We start from the raw sequence: 21,443 nt of genomic DNA, 5'->3' as shown, positions 1-21,443 counted from the left end.
GGTCATGACTAAAATGACTGAACAAGAAAAACTTACATGAGGCTTGATTTGACTCAGGTCTTCCTGATTCAAATCCAATATATTATCCACTTGTCTCTGCTCCCAGTATATTTATTAAGGTAAGTTGATTTAAAATAAAAGTAAGGAGTTTAATATGGTTACATATTAACATGTGATTTTAAATAGATTTTAAAATATACCTAATACCCAGTACAAAAAGTATAACAAATTTAATATGATTACATATGAACATGTGGTTTTAAATATATTTTAAAATCTATCTTGTACCAGTACAAAAAGTACAATAACAAATTTTAATATCCTTTCCATGCTATATTATCTTGCCAGAAAATATTTGGACATATTTAACTTCCTAAGAAATAAAAACAACTTAAATCAAATTACAAAACAACTTCTAAAAATATAGTATATTGCTTCTTTTTGATCCCTCCCCCCCCCCCCCAAAGATTGGTATTTTAACTAGTAAAATCATATATTTCCTTACATTTTCATTGTGTGGTCATAGACATACTGGATAGATGGAGGAAAATTTGTTAATACAGTGACACCTGCTGGTTTTCAACAGCAAAATTCAAATTCCAAATTTAAAGCAAACTTTTAAACCTTAAAAACTCAATGAAGATTACATTACATTGCTTTATTTGTAAATCATGTATTGATTGAATATATATGGTAGACACAGAGGAAGCTTTTCTCTTTTATAATAATAATCTTTTGGCAGAATTTTTATGGGAGTGCTTCCTGAAAAAGTATTTTTCTACCACATCCCCAACAGTTAAGTTTTCATTTAATCTTAGATAAATACTTAATTACCAGTTTCTTTTCTTTTTTAAAATAACTGCACTGAATCCAAGAAAAAAGGCAGTATTTATGTCATTTTTTTGACCTATTCTAACTTAGCAAGTATAGCTAATGCCATAAAAATAAACAGGAACTAGCATAACTGAAAATTTTATAATACTGAATTTTTAAATGTAGTATCTCATCTAGCTAATAACATATATGAAATTTTCAGAGCCACACCTATCACTCAGAACTGTTGGAAACATCTGCCTTGGGGGCTGAAATTTTCCAAGCTTAGTCTCAACTTAAAGGTGAAATTTTCCTGGAAAACTTAAGAGCAAATATGCTCACTTATTTTGAGGAGAGATGGTGGAAAACATGTATCCCACACTATTTTCCACTTTAAAAAATGTATTAAATTATTTTTAAAGCCCAGATTTCTCTATAATAGGTGAATTTCAGACACTATCTTTCTCTGTGTATATAGTCTAAGAAAGCTTTTGCAAATGAAAAAAAAAATTTATATAACTGGAAAAAGAAACTGCTTTGATAAATTTTCACCATGCAATTTCAATAATATTCACTCAGAATTTGAGAATTGTCAAACATCTGACAACTAAATAATAATGTAGTTTCTTGATTTACTAAATTAGTGAACAACAATGTTTCCCTGTTTCCTACTCATTTTACTCTTTCTTAAAGGAAGGACTTTAATTGTTCATATTTACTCACCTTATTAATATACTAAAGTTTATGACTTTGACCACTGTGCTTTTGCCCTACTTTAGAGATAAACTAACTTGGAATTAATTTGCTTTTATCAATAGATCTATAACTAACAATTACTTTTCTTTCATCATCATCCAAAACATTTACTGAATACTCACTGCATGCATAGCTCTTTTGTAACAACCTTTCCAAAATCTGAATGGAAAATACCAAGTTTAAAATAAACATAAATGCAGATTAGCTAAATATGTTTCCAAGACTAAATGCAAAATCTTTTTCTATAATCAGGCTTATTTTTTTCTGAACCAATTTTTTTTTGGACAGTAAAACATAAACAGCATAAAAAGGACTTGGCCTTTCTTGTTCCTTCAAATCTAAAATCCATTTTTGGAGGGGGTGGGGTGAAATGAGAAAATACAAATCAATTTACAGATCAATTTAAAAGAACATGACATTTTATTTTTGATAGAAATACATCATCTTATAAAACTCTATATGTATTTCTCATTTACTTATAGAACATACAACACTCAGTGTCTTTGGAATAGTTTTAAAGGCTCTTCCCTTATAAAGTGAACATTTTAATCTATGCAAATATCTATATGTAGTTTTGCTGATGGTGCTAGTTATGTCATTAAAAATAGCATGGTATTTATTGTGGAAGGAGTATATACAGTAGAAGAGTATAAATAAATCTATCTTCTATTTCCCAATTCAGCAATGAACATTTATAGCCTTGGATTACAACTATTCAATGGCATTTTTTACATTGGAAATACTACTTGCTACATGCTTTAATTCATAATAATGCTGTTGAAAAATTATGACATGCTTGCAAAGTTCCGAAGTACTTAACAAAGCATCAAATAAATATCCATTATAATAGTATTCAAAATTATTTGACTGAAGACATTTAATTTTAAAATATTTTACTTGCCCTTTTCCTCGAGACAAAAATAGCGCTGGCCCCAATTCTTTAGGACACTATTACTGGCACAAGCTCAAACACTGTTAAAATGCTTCAGAGGATGCATAGATGGAGACTTAATCTTACATGCAAAATAGTGTCTTTCTTGAAGCAAAGGTGAGAATTCCCTTTGATACTTATGATACCCAAGTGTCTCACAGCAATTTAATTCATAAGTACTGAAACAGAAACTATATATTCATATCAAATCCTGCCCCTTGTTATTTATTGTTAGTCACTTAGTCTTTCTGGCCCCAGTTTCCTCATCTGCAAATGAGGCAGTTGTAGTAGTCTCTAAGATCCCTTTTAGTTCTAAATCTATATCTTTAAATTTTGATCCATATTATTTGGAAGTGACATTTCCACAAACCACAATGATAACCCCAAAGAACATGGAAAGAATTCAAAACTGTAAAGCATATGGGTGGGAAGAATACAATGATGTACTGTTCTGCTTTCCCTTCACCTGCTTACAGATTTAAAAAAACCAGAAGCAGTTTGTCATAATATATAAGGCATAATCAAAGACTAGAAGGCATTAATATTTAGTGAAGTCTTTGAGATACATATGGTTATATATACATATGTATACACACAACATACATATATATTATATATTGTTGGTTATTTAGTTAAATACTACGTTAAGTATTTTAAGACAAAAAATAGATTTCAGTAATTTTATTAAATTTTTGTTTACTACAAAAAAAACCCATCAAAAATTGTTTTTGTAGAATAACTTGTCTTTTTTTTTTATTTTTAATAAAGCCAAGACAAGAACTTTTTGTTGCTGTTATCCGATTACTAGTTTGTAGTACAGACAAAAAGTGATTTGGTCATTCTGGACAATATAAGGGGCAGTGTCCGCTACTAGGAAATCGTCATCCAACATTAAACTCTAGTGGAAAAAGAGGTACAATTAGGAGTTATTACAAAGAATATATTTTCCATTTTTAATCCTGAATGTTAATGATTCTTGTCAAATTATTTTAGATTATAAGCTCTTCTGGAGCTTGTATAAGGTAAAGTAAGCTCACTTCAACTGAGCTTAAATATAAGTGAAGAGAAAAATTGGACTGCAGTCAATCATGTTTTTGAATATATTCTTGATGAAGCACATAGACCTAATTTTTTTAGTTACAATATCCATTCATTGTTGGACACACTTACATGTAAAGATCTTCCAGAAATCACCTTCCATTCAAAAAGCAATTTTTATTTAAGGCTTTTCTTACTTCTCATGTGTGGGATATTTTAGAGCTGTGTTTTTTTTTCCCATCCACGAAAAAGAATTAACAAAATTCCAACATGCCTTACTGTCGGCAAGGACTCTTTTTACTCCATGTACAACAAGATGATTGATGAACCTGTCAGGCTTACGGTAGCGGACAGAGAAAGTTGGCTGAAGTTCAGTGTTATTGAAAGAAATCTCAAATACTTATTCTGTCTCCTCTACTAACTTTAATCACATTTTCAACATGCTGCCAAGAATGGAGCTTTGACACTAAGCCATAAATTTACACAGGCAACCATTGTCGATTTTATGTAGTCACAACACTGAGATAACAAGAGTTAGTTTTTTTTCCTTGTTCCTTTCTTCACTGCATAGCAGTTATATTATTTGAAATATTTATTCATGCTTTAGAATTCATTTACAACATATATCCTCCTGTAATTATTATTGCATTTGATTTCTTCTTGATTTACAAAGACTAAACAAAGAAATACAACTTACATTCTCAAGGTAAGATTGTTAAATGCATATTTTAAAGATCACAGTGATGACAGCATTGGTACATTTTACATCATAATATATTTGCTTATGAGAATACACATTGTCACTAAAAATATCTTGATATCTAACATGGCCTTTTTACCATGTGAATCAACACTTTTGGTTTTTCCAGAGCCAGAATACATATGTAATCCCCAAAAGATTGATTACTCAAATAGTCATAAAACGTGTGGATACTGTTTAACCTAAAAGGCTTAATCATCTGCAAAACAGACATATAATGAGGTAAATACTATAGGTAAGATCATGATTCTATGAAAAGGGTAAAAAACATAACCCAGATATTTGGTAAGCTCTTCTTTAAACAAATTCTGAAAGTTCAAAATCTTACCTGTTAAAAGGCCACTAGTCTATGTAAGAATCTCACTATCTTACTCCACTGGAATATGTGGTCATGATGTGACTGCATAGTTCACACCAATATCCTAGGCAGTGTATTATTCAACAGAGACATTGCTATTCCTGATTTTCATCTCCACTCCAAACTGTTTCAAGGCTAGTACTTAGTGAACATTACTCACATAAGAACAATATGCATTTCCCTCCTATAGTCTGGAGATGACTGATAATTAGTTATATAAATTGTCTAAACAAATATAACAATTCAACAATAACTCTCACGTATGAGAATGGATTAGGTTACCTTTCATAGCCTGAGAATTCTGCTACATTTGCCATTTTCTTATCTATTCAGTGGGCATGGGCAGATTGCAAATTTTGAAAGCAATAAGAATCAATTCATTCCATTCTTCCTCCTACTCTCCCATTTAAATAATTACACAGAGGCACTTAAAGCTGGAGGCATATAAGACTCTCTTCTTTTCATAATGAACATTAAATTTGAACTCTACCAAAAATTTTAATCTTTATTATCAACTTTATGATACAGCATTGCCACCAAACATATTGCTAAGTTTGTAACAGAGGACAATTAAGTTTGGTGATTTTTTTTTTTTGGCACAGCGGAGAGAAAAGTTTTTGTACTGTCATATTATTATTCACGTTCTTAAAAAGATGAAAATTTAGCTAGATCTTTCTCCATTTCAGCATATTGTTCTTTAAGGCGTTCTGTGGCTTTTTTGTGCTCTTCATCCACTGCAGCCTGCTTGTTTTGTTGTTCTTTCATGAAATCTTCCCATTGGACTATGCGTTGTTTTTCACTAATCAATAAGTGTTGATTATGAAGCTGAGGAAAGAAAACATGGAAATCATGAAACATTTTATAGACATTATTGTCTTGACCCAAATTACAAAAAACAAATTTAATAGTTAACTACCATAATAACAAAACATGATTCAGATGATTGGAGAAAAATGTAACATATTAAGAAAAGAAGATCTAATATTCTTTTTACTATGAATGAACTATGAATGTTCACAATACTTAACTTTTTGAGTTGTTTATCTTTTTACCAAAAAAACCCAAATGTAAAATATAGAAACAAAAAACCCCCCTGTTTTTCATATGCTAAACATCTGTATCCCTTGCAGTTTACATACCTTTTTGTCAATGTATCAAGCATTAAAAAAAAAAAAAAAATACTAGGTTGAAGGGATCTGACCAATGAGTCCACATTTATAAAGTACTTGAAGGTTTTTGAAATATTTTCCTTACAACCATCTAAGGAAGTGGCAACAAATAAATTATTACCATTTTACAGCTAAAAAAAGAGGATCATAACTTCAATGGTTTCATTCTTCAAATGAGAAAGCAACAAAGGGAAATGTTATTTTCACTTAAATCTGATCAATAAGAAAGATTTAGTGACTTAAGTAAAAGTACTCAAGACATACTGTCCATTCTATCTTAGGATCCACAAAAGATCTGGAAAGATAAGTGAAGTCTTAAGTTCAGCCTAGGTTTTAGAAGAAGAGATTTCAAAGAACAGAGAAAGGATAAGTAGTAACTTATGGTTTAAAATATCACATGGAAATTGACCTAGGAAGGGTTAGAGACTCTCAGAAATGAAATTCTGATCAATAACAAACACAGATGATTTGAATAAGGAGGAAAATCGGGGATATAAAGTCTAAAAAAACTATAAATACAAGGAATTCATATTAGGGCATATAATTAAAGAAGAATATAAGACTGACCTAATTTTATACATTTAGTGTCAGGAACAGAATTAAAACAGGACAAATTGAAGCTTATAATGAATTCAAAGAACAAAAAAGGCCTTTTTTATGTCTTGGAAAGGATGATGACAAAAAAAAAAAAAAAAGATAGAACTAATTAATTCCAAATTTGTTTCAATTCTCACCTGTTGAGAATCTCATAATGAGAAAGATATGCTATGATAGTTTTTGAACTTCATTTAGGGGCTGATAGAAACAGTATCACACATGCTGCTAAGAAAGATATCTTTACCAGAGGTTTATTTAACAGCTAAAGGTCAAAACTTTTAAGAAAAAGAACAAATAAGGAAGTGTTACCCCAAACAAGACCTCCCAATGAAAAACTCAGTAAAGAGAAGTTAATGTATAATACAGAGTAATTACAAATCAGTCAGTCAACAAGCTTGGGACAAGTTCCCCCTTTGTCCTAAAAGCAGACCTCAAGCCTTTAAAATGAGCAAACAAGCAAAAAGAACACTGATCACAGACAGTTATTATGGAGAGAGAGAGAAGAACAGACCTCAAACCCTGAGAATCCTAAAGGCAAATCATCTCCAGATGAAGCCTCAAAGGATGATGATAGAAGTTGGTCCCCATCTCACAAGGCTCTCTTGGAAGAATTCAGAAAGGATCTTAAAAGAGAGTGGAAAAGTGGGGAAAAGAAACAAGAACTTTGCAGGAGAGTTTGGAAAGGAAAACACAGAAATTATTTGAAGAAAACTCCTTAGAAAACAGCTTTAGTGAAATGGAAAAAAATCATATAACTCCTTACAAAATAGATTTGAAGAAGAAACCAACTCGTTGAAAAACAGAATTTGTGAAATGGAAAAAAAAAATCCAATGAACAAAACAATTCATTGAAAAGTTCAATTGGCCAAATGCAAAAGGAGATTTTTTAAAAAATCTAACTGAAGAAAACAATTTACTAAAAATTAGAATTTAACAAATGGAAGTAAATGACTCAATAAGCCATTAAGAATCAAACAAAACAAACAAAAAAAAATAGAAGAAAATGTAAAATACCTCATTGGAAAAAAACTGACCTGGAAAATAGATATAGGAGAGATAATCAAGAATTATTGAATTTCTGGAAAACTATGATAAAAAAAAAAATGAGCCTAGACATCATCTTTCAGGAAGTCAAGGAAAACTACCCTGATAGCCTAGAACCAGAAAGTAAAAGAGCCATGCCATTTAAAGAATTCACTGATCACCTACTAAAAGAGACCCCAAAATGAAAACTCTAAGGAACATCATAGCTAAATTTCAGAATGATCAGATCAAGGAGAAAATATTGCAGACAGCTAGAAGGAAACAATTCAAATATCAAGGAGCTGCAATCAGGAATCAGTTCCTTTAAAGGATCTGGAATCTGATATTCCAAAAGGCAAAGGAACTTGAATTGTGGCCAAGAATCAACTCAAATATCCAGCAAAATAAAGCATTATCTTTCAGGGGAAAAGATGGGCATTTAATGAAACAGATGAATATCATTTATTTCTGATGAAAAGATCAGAGCTGAACAGAAAATTTGATCTTCAAATACAGAACTCAAAAGAAGCATAAAAAGGAGAGAAAAAAAATAACTGCTTCTTTTAAAAGTTTAAAAAACTTACATCCCTATATGGGAAGATATGTTTTTTGAGATCTGTATATTTATTATGGGTATAGGTATAATTTTATTTTGTTGTGATGACATAAAAAAGAAACTAGAAGTAGAAAGTAGATTGTACTGGAAGAAGAGGAAAATGGAGGTAAAATGGAGTAAATTATATCTTATAAAGAGGCAAAAAAACCACCTATTATAATTGAGGGAAAAAAGGGAAGAGAATGAGCCACTGTGTGAACTTACTCTTACTGGATTTAGCTCAAAGAGAGAAAATCAGACACATTTAGCTTCACAGAGAAGCTTATCTCAACTTATCTCAACCTATAGGGAAGTAGGAGGAGAAAGGGGAAAGGAAAAAGAAAGGGACTATAAAAGAGGAGAGCTGATTTCTTCTGACCATCTGCATCTGACCAGCAAAATACTGAGGAGGAGGAAAAGGGGAAAAGGAAAGAGAAAAGCATAACTTGGAGAAAATAAGAGGTTAGGGTAAATACAGAGTTAGTCATTTTAACTGTGAATTTCAATGGGGGTGAACTCTCCTATAAAACAGAAGTGGATAGCAAACTGGATTAAAAGTCAGAATCCTATAATATGTTGTTTATAAGAAACATATTTGAAGAAGAGTAATACATTCAGAATAAAGGTTAAAAGATTGGAACAGAATTGATTATGCTTTAACTTAAATTATAAAAAACAGGAGTAGCAATCCTCATCTCAGATTAAGCAAAACAAAAATAGATTAGGATTAAATTATTAATTAAAAGATAAGGAAGGAAACTACATCTTGCTAAAGGAGGGTACCATAGATAATGAAGTAATATCAATTCTAAACATAAATGCATCAAGTGGGATAGTATCCAAATTCCTAGAGAAGTTAAGAGAGATGCTAAATGAATGAGACAGCAAAACTATACTAATGGGGGACCTCAACTGTGCTCTCTCAGAACTAGATAAATCAAACCATGAAATAAGAAAGAAGTTAAAGAGGTAAACAGAATGCTAGAAAAATTAGGGAGGATAGACCTTTGGAGAAAACTGAATGGAAACAAAAAGGAACATACTTTTTTCTTGGCAGTACATGGAACGTACACAAAATCTTACCATGTATTAGGGCATAACAACCTCAAAATCAAATGCAGAAAGGCAGAAATAGTAAATGTATTTTTTTTTCAGATCATGATGCAATAAAAATTACAAATAATAAAGAGCCAAGGAAATAGACCAAAAATTAACTGGAAATTAAATAATCTGATCGTAAAGAATGAATGAGTGAAACAAGAAATCAAAGACAATATAATTTCATCCAAGAAAAGGACAATAATAAGGCAACATACCAAAATTTACATGATACAGCCAAAGCAGTACTTAGGGGAAATTTTATATCTCTAGATGCTTTACTTGCATAAAATAGAGAAAGAGAAGATTAATGAATTAGGCATGCAATTAAAAAAAAAATTAAAACCCTCAATTAAATTCCAAATTTGAAACTCTGAAAATAAAAGGGGAGATTAATCAAATTGAAAGAAAAAAAAAACACCTAATGAATAATTAACAAAACTAAGAGTTTCTTTTATGAAAAAAACAACAAAATAGATAAACCTTTAGTTAATTTGATTAGAAAAAGGAAAGAAGAAAATCAAATTGTTAGAATCAAAAATGAACTCTTCCCACCAATGAAGAGGAAATTAGAGAAATAATTAGGAGTTGTTTTAATGCAACTGTATGCCAATAAATCTAATTATCTAAAGTGAAATGGATGAATACTTACAAAAATATAGATTACCCAGAGTAAAAGGAAGAAATAAATTACTTAACTAGTCTCTTTTGAAAAAGAAACTGAACAAGGTATCAATCAACTCCCTAAGAAAAAATCTCCAGGGACAAATGGATTTACATGTGAATTCGACCAAACATTTAAGGAACAATTAATTCCAATATTATGCAAACTTTTTGGAAAAATAGGGAAAGAAGGAGTCCTACCAAATTCTTTTTATGACAGAGACGTGATGCTGATATCTAAACCAGGTAGGATCAAAACAGAGAAAGAAAACTATAGATTTCATTTCTTTAATGAAAATTGAGGCAAAAATCTTAAATAAAATATTAGCAAAGAAATTATAGCAAGTTATCCCCAGGATAATATACCATGACCAAGTAGGATTTATATCAGGAATGGAGGGAATGCAAGATTAGGAAAACTATTAGTATAATTGACTATAACAATAACCAAACTAACAAAATCAAATGATTATCTCAATAGATACAGAAAAGGCATATGACAAAATCCAATACCCATTCCTATTAAAAACCCTCGAGAGCATAGGAAAAAAATGGAGTTTTCCTTAATATGATCAGGAGTATGTATTTAAAACCAACAGAATGCATCATATGTAATGGGAACAAACTAGAATCATTTCCAATAAGATCAGGGGTGAAACAAGGTTGCCCACTATCACCATTACTATTCAATATTGTATTAGAAATGTTAACTTTAACAATAAAAGAAAATTAAAGAAATTAGCGCAAGTATTGAGGAAAACAAATTCTCACTCTTTGAAGATGATATAATGGTATGCTTAGAGAATCCTAGAGAATCAACTAAAAAACACTAGAAACAATTCACAACTTTAGCAAAGTTGCAGGATACAAAATAAATCCACATAAATCATCAGCATTTTTATACATTACCAACAAAGTCCAGCAACAAAAAATACAAAAGATAAATTCCATTAAAAAACAACAACAACAACAACAATGGCTTATGATATGTAATTATCAATGATTTTAAAAAAAGAAACAAATCTTATACAGCAAGATTCTACATACCAGTAGTTGAATCCAATCTGCGAAGATCCTCACTTCAAAGAAATAGATCATAGGAAACTAAGGCACACTGTGAAACCAAAACAGATATACTGGACCAGGTCTCTCTAAGATCTAATCTAATCAAAGACAAAAAGTGCTAAAGGAAGCTGGAGGTGATGGTTCACATCATCATCTACACAGAGGAAACAACTATCTTGTCAATGTTCTTCCTGATCCTATTCTCATGCATCCAATACCGTTTTTTCTAGGTTTGCAGTTATTACTTCTCAATATATACTCTGTACATGTTGCTATGTGCCAATGGAATGTAAGGTCTTCGAGGGAAGGAACTGTACTTTGGTTTGGTATGCCCAGGATCTAGTACAGTATTTAATGCATTGTAAATACTTAATAAAGGTTCTGCAAAATGAAATTAAATCTCTACCAAGAAGGATCTTGAAAGATTTTGAATTGGAAAAGAACAAAAACAGCCAACTGAGTTGAACTCAAGTGAAGAGATAGTAAGATAGGTGACAAGATATCCTTAAGAATTTAGGTCAAAAGAACTGAACCAACTATATTATGAGATACTGAAAGAACTGGTGGTTATTTAAAGAAATATACAGAGATAAAAAGAGCTACCATAGTCCTAGAAGTCAAATGATTTTCAAAAAAAGGAGTTTATTTTGATTCCCAGCAAGATGATTAAATATGTTAGGAAATGATTTTGATTATTTTCAAAGGGAAGATAACGTATGATAATGATAATGTACCTAAATTTTAATAAAGCATTTGAAAATGTATCTCACTATTTTTTGTGACAAGGTGCAAAAAGACATGGACTAGAAGAAAAAACAATTACGTAAATTTAAAATTGAATAACTGGACCCAAAAAGTAGATTAATGAACTGAAAGAATCTGGACACAGTATAGTACAGTGGAAATGGAACTGACTAGAGAGCTGGAGATACTAGGTTCAAATCTCACTTCTGTCATTTACTATCTGCTTGATCATGCACAAGTAACTTAAATTTCTGGGCCTCAATTTCTTTATCTAAAAAACAAATGGATTAGATTAAGATGTCCTCATATTATTTTTAGGTATAAATTTAGGGCCCTATCATCTTAAATTCTCTAGTGAAGGGATCCAGGAATTTGTACTTAACTTAGCCCTGATTCTGTTTAATAAATTTTTCTCCCCAATGGCATGGTTGGCCTGTTTATCACAACCAGCAGATAATATGTAATTAGAAGGAACAGAAAACATACTACAAAATGGTCAGGACAGAAATGTGTCACAACAGACTGCGTCCAATAACATGGAAATAGTGGAGGACTCCAGTGTATATAGACCCACAATTTTGCCTGACATCATTAATCTATAGTCAATCCCATTATGTTCTTCAGACATCACTATTAGCTACAGGAACATACCAACTTTATGTTTTTGCTGACAAGGGTCTGAAAGAAAACAGAAAAGCCCATCTCTGAGCAGTAAAGACAAAAACAAACGAACAAGAAAAACTGATTACAGGTTGCTACTGTTACAGAATTATTTCTGGCTTCACATACCACTGTGGTGACTTTATAGAAAAGGACAAATGAAAAAGCACTTAAGAACATATTATGTGCCAAGCTTTATGCTAAGCAGAGAGAAGGGAGAAAGGAAGAGAAAGAGAGGGGAGAGAAAGGGGGAGGGAAAACAGAAGGAGACAGAGAGAGACATAGACGGAAAATGAATTTTTTTTAACTTAAGGATCTTATATTCTTCTTATAGAGGAATATAATTTATACAAAGGATTAGTGACCATGTAGATAGGATGAGTGTTTTATTCTGGGAAGGTGAAGAGGAGGGTGAACATGGAGGTAGAGGTACATCTAAGTTATGTGATAGCCTGGGTGAATTGGTGAATGAATGGGATGTGAAACTGAAGCACGCCACAATGACACTGGTGATAATGATATCTATGTGGAGAGATTTGCTAATGAAAACTTCATCCTTAAGCAAATCAGTCCTGGTATCTTGTCTACAACAAATGCTGATCCCAACTCAAATAGTTTCCAGTTACCTGTGGGGCTAAAGTGCTTTTGGGCAGGTGAAAGAAGGCATGAACACTGTTGAAGTCCCAGAATACTTTGCCTCCTGGAATGGTAAACCCAAGAACACAATGTTGTGGTATATATTAATAGGCACTTTTAATAAATGCTATAAAATTTCCTTAATGGTTTTAGGCAATAGCAAGCAGGGAAAACTTTTCTGAAGTAGGCTACAAAAGAGGAGGAAATAAAACTGGCAACTACCAGAAATGACAGCTGACAACAAGTGAAGGAACAGCAAAACTAAAGTATTCTAAAACAATAAAGTAAAAAGTCTAGTAAATGATAGTAAAAAAGACAATATCTGATCAAGGTTATTTACAGCAAGAAAGAAACTCATATGCACAAAAAAATTCATGGCAGTATAATTTGTGATGAGAAAAAGCTGGAGATAAATTACATGCCCATAATTTGGAAGCAAATTACAGCATACAAATGTGACTGAATGTTACTTTTCTATAAGGTGAACAAAGATGAAAATAATTCCTTGGAAACATGGGAAAACTTGTATGAAATATGATGCAGAGTAAAGAAAGCAAAGTGAAAAGTATATGCACAATAACTATCAGTATATAAATAAAATCAACACTGTTAATCTCAGTGGTTACTTGGTCAAAACTTTGGTCACTTGGTCAAAACTTTGGTCAAATACAAAAGCCAATGCAAGTACATGCTAAAAAAATTAAGGGACATATCTTTCCTGTCTGTTGATAATTTAATAAAGTTTTGGAGGATACTGTACTCTGAAGGGAGATTGAGATATTTCTTAGGAACTTTTAGTTATGCTGAAACAAAATATATCAATAGACCCCAATTCTTTTTACTTTTTCTCACAGGATCTATTTTCTATCCTGTTAATCAATAGTCCCTAACCTATGGACTATGGTTTCCTGAGGGCTAGTTATTGCAGGGGATCTGTGAGTTAATCTATAAATCCAAAAAAAAAAAAAAAAAAAAAAAAAAAAAAAGGCACAGTTCTTATAGATGGAAAAAATATCCATGCACATATTACAACTTTTTAAATCAGATGTGGATATTAATGAAAACATATTCATTTAATAGTGTTACTGAATTTATAGTAGCTTTCTGTCACGTATATGTATACTTTCAATTAATAGGATATTTACTATTAAGTAGAAGTCAGCAAAAATTTTTGATGTTAAAAAAGGGATCCTCATACTTGAAAAGTGAAAACCACTATTAATTATGTTTCTTTTTCAACATCCTTTTGATGTATATTCTTTTCAGCTTGGACAAAATAGTAATGAAAAGTATTGTAGGATTATTGCTCCATAAATGTAATACATTCTAGTATCATAATGGTTTTATTCACAAGGGCATTACATATTTATGCCTTATATTTCAATGTGGATATCTATAACTACTGGATTTCTTTTTATGATTGAGCCCATATAATACAAGTTATACAATGTCACATATAATACAATGCTATAATTATATAACATTGAACTTGTCCTTATTTATTTTCATCCTGAGTTTCTTTTTCTTTTTTATAGGACTGTATTTTTCCAGTTGATTAGTCATTTTGGATAAGAAAGCTAAAGATTACTTGCTAAAGTTCTTTCTAAATCTGTATTTCTTAATTCCATGTTCTACCTTATCTTCCAAATTATGAGCAATTCCATCCGAGCTCATATTAATAAGATAATTAGTATTCTAGAATTCTATAAGAAAATAAGGTTTCTAATTATTAACTTCTTCATCCAAACAGGATATTAGTTCCTTGAGGGGGCAGTAACTATCTGACTTTTGCAATTGTATCCCCTCTATCTTGCACAATACCATGTACATTGTAGGCACCTAAGCAATGCTTGTCATTCATCCAAGTTATCTACAAAATAAGTCCAGACTCAATCCTTGAGAGGCAGTACTTGAACCAACCTTCCAATTCTAAATCACTAATTACTACTTTTTGATTAGTCATTTGAGTATGACCAATAAGACCAATAAACCCAATTTTTACCCAATAGGACTGATAATTTTTCCCAACTTTGTCAGTAACGATGTCATGTGACTGAAATGATTAATGTGATCTGTATCATTTACTTATTTATCTTATTTATAATTAATTGCTTTTGTTCTGTAACTGCCTAAGGCATGGTTCACAATCTGAAATTGGTTTGGAATTCGGCAAACCTATATTGGGATAAATTTAGAAATTCAGTTCTCCTACTATTCTTGCTTCAAGGAATTTAGCTGACCTTGAAGGAAGTGTGTTAACAATATCAAGTAATGTAAACCAATATGTTCATTGTACAAATGAATTGAAGCTAAGGAACATAAAATTTAAGAGTGGTTGATAAAGTTATCACAGCACAAATGGACATAATATCTCATTGCATATAACCCAAAGGAAAGTTCACAGGAGTGACCAGGAAACAATTAGAGACACTACAGCCTCATGCTAAGAATTCCACAGCAGTAATACCCATCTATTTTTTTTTTGTTTTGTTTTTTAATAACTTTTCATTGACAGAACCCGTGCCAGGGTAATTTTTTACAGCATTATCCCTTGCACTCACTTCTGTTCCAATTTTTCCCCTCCCTTCCTCCACCCCCTCCCCAGAGGGCAAGCAGTCCTTTACATGTTAACTAGGTTACAAATACCCATCTATTTAAAAAGATTTTTGATGTAGGTATTTCTACAACAATACAGATAATAGCACAACTATACCTGCTCATCCTATGTGACTTTTGTGCATTTCCTCTAAGAATTTCATTGGGGTTGAGAGGAGATAACAGAAGGAAGTACTCTACCCCAAACTGGGAGATTTTCTCAATTTCTCTTGTCAATGAGAAAATACCAATAAAAATTTGGTTTATCTATTACTTATCCTTCCCTTTGATAGGGGACCTGCTAAATTTATTTTTTTTACTTTGACAATTCTTTAATAGTATCCATTGTGTCATTATGTGCTTATAATTTTTCACTTGTTATACGTCATAGTCTGTTTATGTTCATTGTTTTTTTTAGGAGATCTTTAAATTCTGTGGAGAATGTAGATCTCCTTAAGTCAATTATACAGTGTCACCAACACTATTTTAAAAACTGAGCCTTTGTTCAAAGGAGAAACATGGGGTGATTAAATTTTTTTTTTTTTGTTTCCTAAAGAAAATCCAGTCTACTCTCTTCTTCTTATTCAAATCTGAGTACAATTTATTGTTTATTCAAAGACAAATCTATTAGTGCCTGAGATCTATGAGCTGCCCATTCAATTGCATAGCATATGCTAGACAAAACAAGCATTCTTTATCTTTGTTAAGTTCTTTATGTTCATTTAGAAATCTCTGAAATGTTCCAGGCTCAATGTACTCACCACAATGTCATTTCACAAACACTGGAGGAACTAATTATCTATAAGCTTCCCTTCCCAAATTTTTATTGGGATATGTCATCCTAGTATAGAAATATGAGTTTTCCTCAAAAGCTATGCCAAGCTATTATAGGTTCTACTAAGTTGAGAAGTTTTCAATTATGACCCCAACAATGGATTCAGTTTCTTGAAAACAGGTTTAGGTAAATGTTGCAGGCAGATTAGCTGAGGCGCAATGGAGAAGTTTAACTTAGGGGCAGACAAGCTGGAGGACTTAAAGCACAGGTCAGGCGAGAGATGAAAAACAAACCCATTTATTCCATAGCTAGCTCAGCTTTATATAGAGCATGAGATAAGAAACACCTGTACTCTGTCCTGTAGAAGCCAAGTCAGCACCTCTCTGCCTCACTTCCTCAATGGCTTTGCACATCATGGGAGGGTCTCATGGAGAACATGTTGAACCCTAAGTCTGCTTCTCATGGGAACAGGAAAGTTGTACACAAGGCCTGGACTCGCAGCCTAGACTCTGTTCAAGTCCTCTACACATAAATAAGAGAGGCTCATTATTAGTAGGCTGGACATTTAATGATGAATTCATTCGCCATAATAACATATGTTATGTCTTTATGTGTGTATAAAGAAAAATAAAGAAAAATAGAAAAGAACCCTTTCAGTGATAATGATAGAGTAAGGGGAAGAAAAGAACTCTGAGAATCAAACAGGTTTTTAGATCATTTACAAAAACATAATTTAGCAATTGTTACTTTAAGTATGAGATCTTTTCCAATAGACATAACTAAACATAAACTGAGTTGTATTAATCTTGACATTTTTCTTGGCTTAGACATCATAAAAATGTTGCTGATAAATTAAAAGGTGGCTTGTGGGTTCTCTCTGGAAAGGAAATCAGGGGTTGGTTTGATCATACATCTAAAGGAAACAAGAATCATCCCTTCATAGGACATCTGGTTATTTCATTTTGCAGAGTTCAGGGTTAGTATTTGCAAAAAGATCTCTATAAAAAGAACTGCAGCTAGCTCACCAAGATTTGTTGTGCAGAGAAATTCTACATTTGACTCCAAATTAAATCATGATAAATTTTTTTATTTGGTGATTTCTAAGCAAAGATATATTAACAGATATGGATGGTGAGAAATACATCAAAAAATAGGATTCAGGAGCAAGGAACAAGAAAAGTCAGATATATATTACAAAGAAGCTTCAAATCTATATATCAAGAGTTTTCTTCAAGAAACGAATCAGAAGGTTCTGGCTATAGCATGCACCTAATAACATTAATAAAAAAGAAAAGAAAAAACCAGAATGATGATACTTTTAACATAGAGAGAATGACAATAAGTCATTGATGAGGCTCATTTCTTAATCAACTGGCTATGTATAAGAGGACCCCTAGCTTGTTAAAGATTAAAATTAAAACAAAGCCAGAAGAACAAAAATGAGAAAAATAGATGGAATTCAATGAACTCTAACCTAACCCGTTTAAATAAGTCACATACACAACACATATACAAAATGAAGGAAAGTTATTGGCATGCATTAGTGATTTCATATAGACCAATATAATTTAACAATGTAAATCAATCAGTACACCAAGGAAATCAAAGAAGCCTAGTTAACCTTAGTTAACAAACCCATGACTTAATTTGACAGGGATAGATGGCACCTAAAGGCAATTGCAGTTGTGAATATGAACTTTGTAAAATCTTATGGAGAAACATGGTGAAAGATTCATCTCTTAAAACAGAAAAAAGCAATATAATGAAAAAACGTTTTGAAGAAAGCTTGGTAAGAGACTAGAATAAGGCATTTATCCCAAAGCATGAAATTGGATGCATGATAGATAAAAGATAGATGAAATCTACAAAACTTTATTAGATGAACTCTTTTATCATTAAGGTCAATGCAATTACTATATTTGGATTTTAAAATACCAGTGCTGGATATACTCATTATGGGAAATGAAAATAGATCTTAACAAAACAAAGATAAAAAAAGAAAGATCAGACATACAGAAAGTTCCATGCTGTAAGCAATATAATTTTGAGTGCATTTAGGTATATATTCTCAAGGTATCTGAAAGATGAAAGTATCAAAGAAATGGAAAAAAAAAAAACCCTGGAGTTTATTATTACCCAAAAATGTAATTGAGGAAATATCAATGGCTCATATGCCCACCCTTCTGTCTGAATAAAAATGTCTGAGAACAATTTATATACATGGAGGACATTACAGCAAGGCTATATTAGAAGGAAATGGTAAGCGTTCACAAGTGACAGAAAACTTTTGATTTGATTCAAATTCATTATTAGTAGGCTGGACATTTAATGATGAATTCATTAAATTCATTTTGAATAATTTGTATATTTGTGCATTTGTATATGTGCATTTGATTCAAATGTATATAAGACCTACAATACTGATTACAAAAAATTTAATAAAACAAAATGCTATCATAAAAGCAACAATGTGCTTTTTATACATATATTCAAAATTATATTTAGATTCTACAACAGCAATAACCATGTTTGATAACCCTCTATCAATATCACATAAAACAGATGACATAGAAAATATGTTCATCATATTTCTCCACCATTCTAATGGAACTAATATGGAGTTACATTTCTAAATCCTCTTAAATATTATTGAAAACAGATGAGTATTTTGAAATTCAATCATTTTCAATATTAGAAAAAGTGGAATAAAAGATAAAGATGGAATAAAAATAAAGTTTAAGAACCTTTACATTTATATAAAGAAACATTTCTGGTTTTGAAGTACACAGTTTTACGTAATGTTCTTACAGGATTATGTAGAAGAATTAAATTAATAAATAGATAGTTTACATCAATAAAAACATTAATAAAATATACCATATTGACCCAATAATCTAAATGGTCAGCCTAGTCTAAATTTTGTCCTACAAATTCTGGATTTAGACTTTTTTAGAACAAGGGATATGACAGATTTGAGGTTTAACACATATCTAGTGCTAAAAATGGACTATTACTATAAGGCTGAATATTTAAGGTTCCTAAAAAACAGGCAAGGGAGGAAAATTCCCCAAAGAAGTTACTTTGTGTTCATCAAATACATATAGAAAAGTTGGCTTTACAATGTTAAGTATTAATAGTTATTGAAAGATAATATAATTTATTACAAATAAATGTCAATTGTAAAACAGATTCAACCAAATAATACATAATAAATTTTCATACACTGTAGAAATGGATTTCATACAAAGAGCAAGAACAAATATAGTCTAAAATGCTGTTATTTTAAAATTTTTTTTTCACTGAGGCAAATGGGATTAAGTGATTTGCCCAGGGTCACATAGGCTAAGTTCTTTTAAAAACTTACTACCAGCATTTCTGAGCTGACTGAGAAAAAAACATGAAGCAGAGTCATATCAATTTAGATGATTAGATTAAAACATTTTCTAAAGAAAAATGCTATCCCCTTTTGATTAATTTTTTGATACTTCTACATTTTCTCCAAGAGACTAGTAACTCTGGTGTAAGGGTTTGATATGAATCCTTTTCAAGATTGCTCATCCACCTTTGGGTGTCTACTGTTACCCAACTCTCACATATTGCTCCAAGAAACTGTAGCATGTGAAGTGGCTAACAATTGGTAAAACTTGGACTTCGACTAAATCAGGCTGAGAGTAATGGACAGGCTTCAAACCTGTTGATGAGTTAGGGAGGTGTCTACCTCAAGTATGAGAAGGTTTGCCTAGTGGAATGGACAGATAAGAACAATTTATTCTAATAATCATGAAGGTGGCTGAAGCAGGTGATGTGGAATGCTTAGATCCTGGTCAGGCATCAAAGACACCAAATTCATCTACTGTATTCCTGGCCATAATCAATCATCCTTACTTTTGTGTTGCCACAGATTTTCAATAAGTCTGGAACGTGAGGTTGATGACTTTGTTAAAACTTTTTATCACTTAATCCAATTCATGTGCAAATCAAGACATCATACCATTATTTCATTGGTTATCTTCAAAAATAAAGAATGAACAAGTCCCTTCCCCTTCCCCCCCATCTAATTCATTCTGATAAGAGGAGATAACTCTAAAAAGGTGTGATATTAACAGAAAGTTTGGAAGCCCTCTAGAAACGAAATTAAATGCATTTTTAAATAACAAAATTTTGAAAAACAACCATTATTATATTGTTATTTCCTTTAGCCTTGGAGGTGGGAGTGGGAGGCAGCAGAGGTTACCAAGACCAACCCATAAACGGAAAATGATGCCTTTCTAATATGAGTTCTCATGCATTTACTTGACGCTCCCCTCTCCTATGGTAAAGAAGTTCATTATTTCCAGTAGCATTCCCTTTTCAGACACTTATAATTATTAAAAAGGTTTTTTTTTTTTCATCAAAACTAAATTTGACTCTGTCATTTCTATCCAGTGTTCCCAGCTCTGATCTGTAGATAGGTAATGTAGTACAGTGAAAAGAATTCTTAGCTTGGAGTGCTGAATTTGGGATTCACAGAGTCTAAAATATAAATCCTGGTTCTTCCACATCTATAACTTTGAACAAATCACTTAACCTTTTTGATTTTTAGTTTCTTTAATTCTTAAATTGAAGGAATAAAATTAGATAATCTCTAAGGTACCTTCTAGCTCTACTAATAGGATTCTACTGATAAGCAGGAACAATTCAAATCCCTTTTCCATGTGATCAACTTTTATCTTCTTGGCCTTAGTCTTTTCTTCTTCTAGTTAAATAATTATCTCAGATTTTTTTGTCTGATCATTATATGCATGATCCCAAGGGTCCTTTTCCATCTTAACTGACCTCTTCTCCTGCATATTAATATTCTTACTAAAGTGTGGTGCCCCAAACCAAATAATATTTTACTGTTTAAATAAAAGCAGATTAAGAGGAAACAGGGAAAAGTTTACTTCAGGTGCAATAAATTAACTTAATGTTTTTTGAATTGCTTTAATAGAAAAATCCTGGAATAGTTATTTTTAATCAACAAAAAAGAAACAAAAATAATCTAATAGTAGAAAAATACATATAAGAATGCTAAAAAGTAGTCTGAAAATAAAACATTTCTCTTCAATACTTATCCCTTAAAAACACAATAAAGATATACTGCTTTATAATTACCAAATGTTCTTGTACTTGTTATTTGATTGTTACT

At 31.5% G+C, this 21,443-nt stretch overlaps 1 protein-coding gene across 1 annotated transcript in view; it reads right to left on the bottom strand.

Annotated features, from left to right (window-relative positions):
* Positions 1-1,966: 1,966 nt before the first annotated feature.
* The window catches only part of BLOC1S5 (biogenesis of lysosomal organelles complex 1 subunit 5), a 57,916-nt gene continuing 38,439 nt past the window's right edge, over positions 1,967-21,443 (bottom strand). The window contains exon 5 of the mRNA XM_051970716.1: positions 1,967-5,481. Coding sequence (XP_051826676.1) covers positions 5,302-5,481 — 180 coding nt within the window. The 3' untranslated portion in view covers positions 1,967-5,301. The remainder of the gene's footprint in view (positions 5,482-21,443) is intronic.

The sequence above is a fragment of the Antechinus flavipes genome, chromosome 1, assembly GCF_016432865.1.
Source record: "Antechinus flavipes isolate AdamAnt ecotype Samford, QLD, Australia chromosome 1, AdamAnt_v2, whole genome shotgun sequence".
Lineage (NCBI taxonomy): Eukaryota > Metazoa > Chordata > Mammalia > Dasyuromorphia > Dasyuridae > Antechinus > Antechinus flavipes.
The sequence above is the reverse complement of the archived record's forward strand: the minus strand, read 5'-3'. Positions and strand labels throughout refer to the sequence as shown.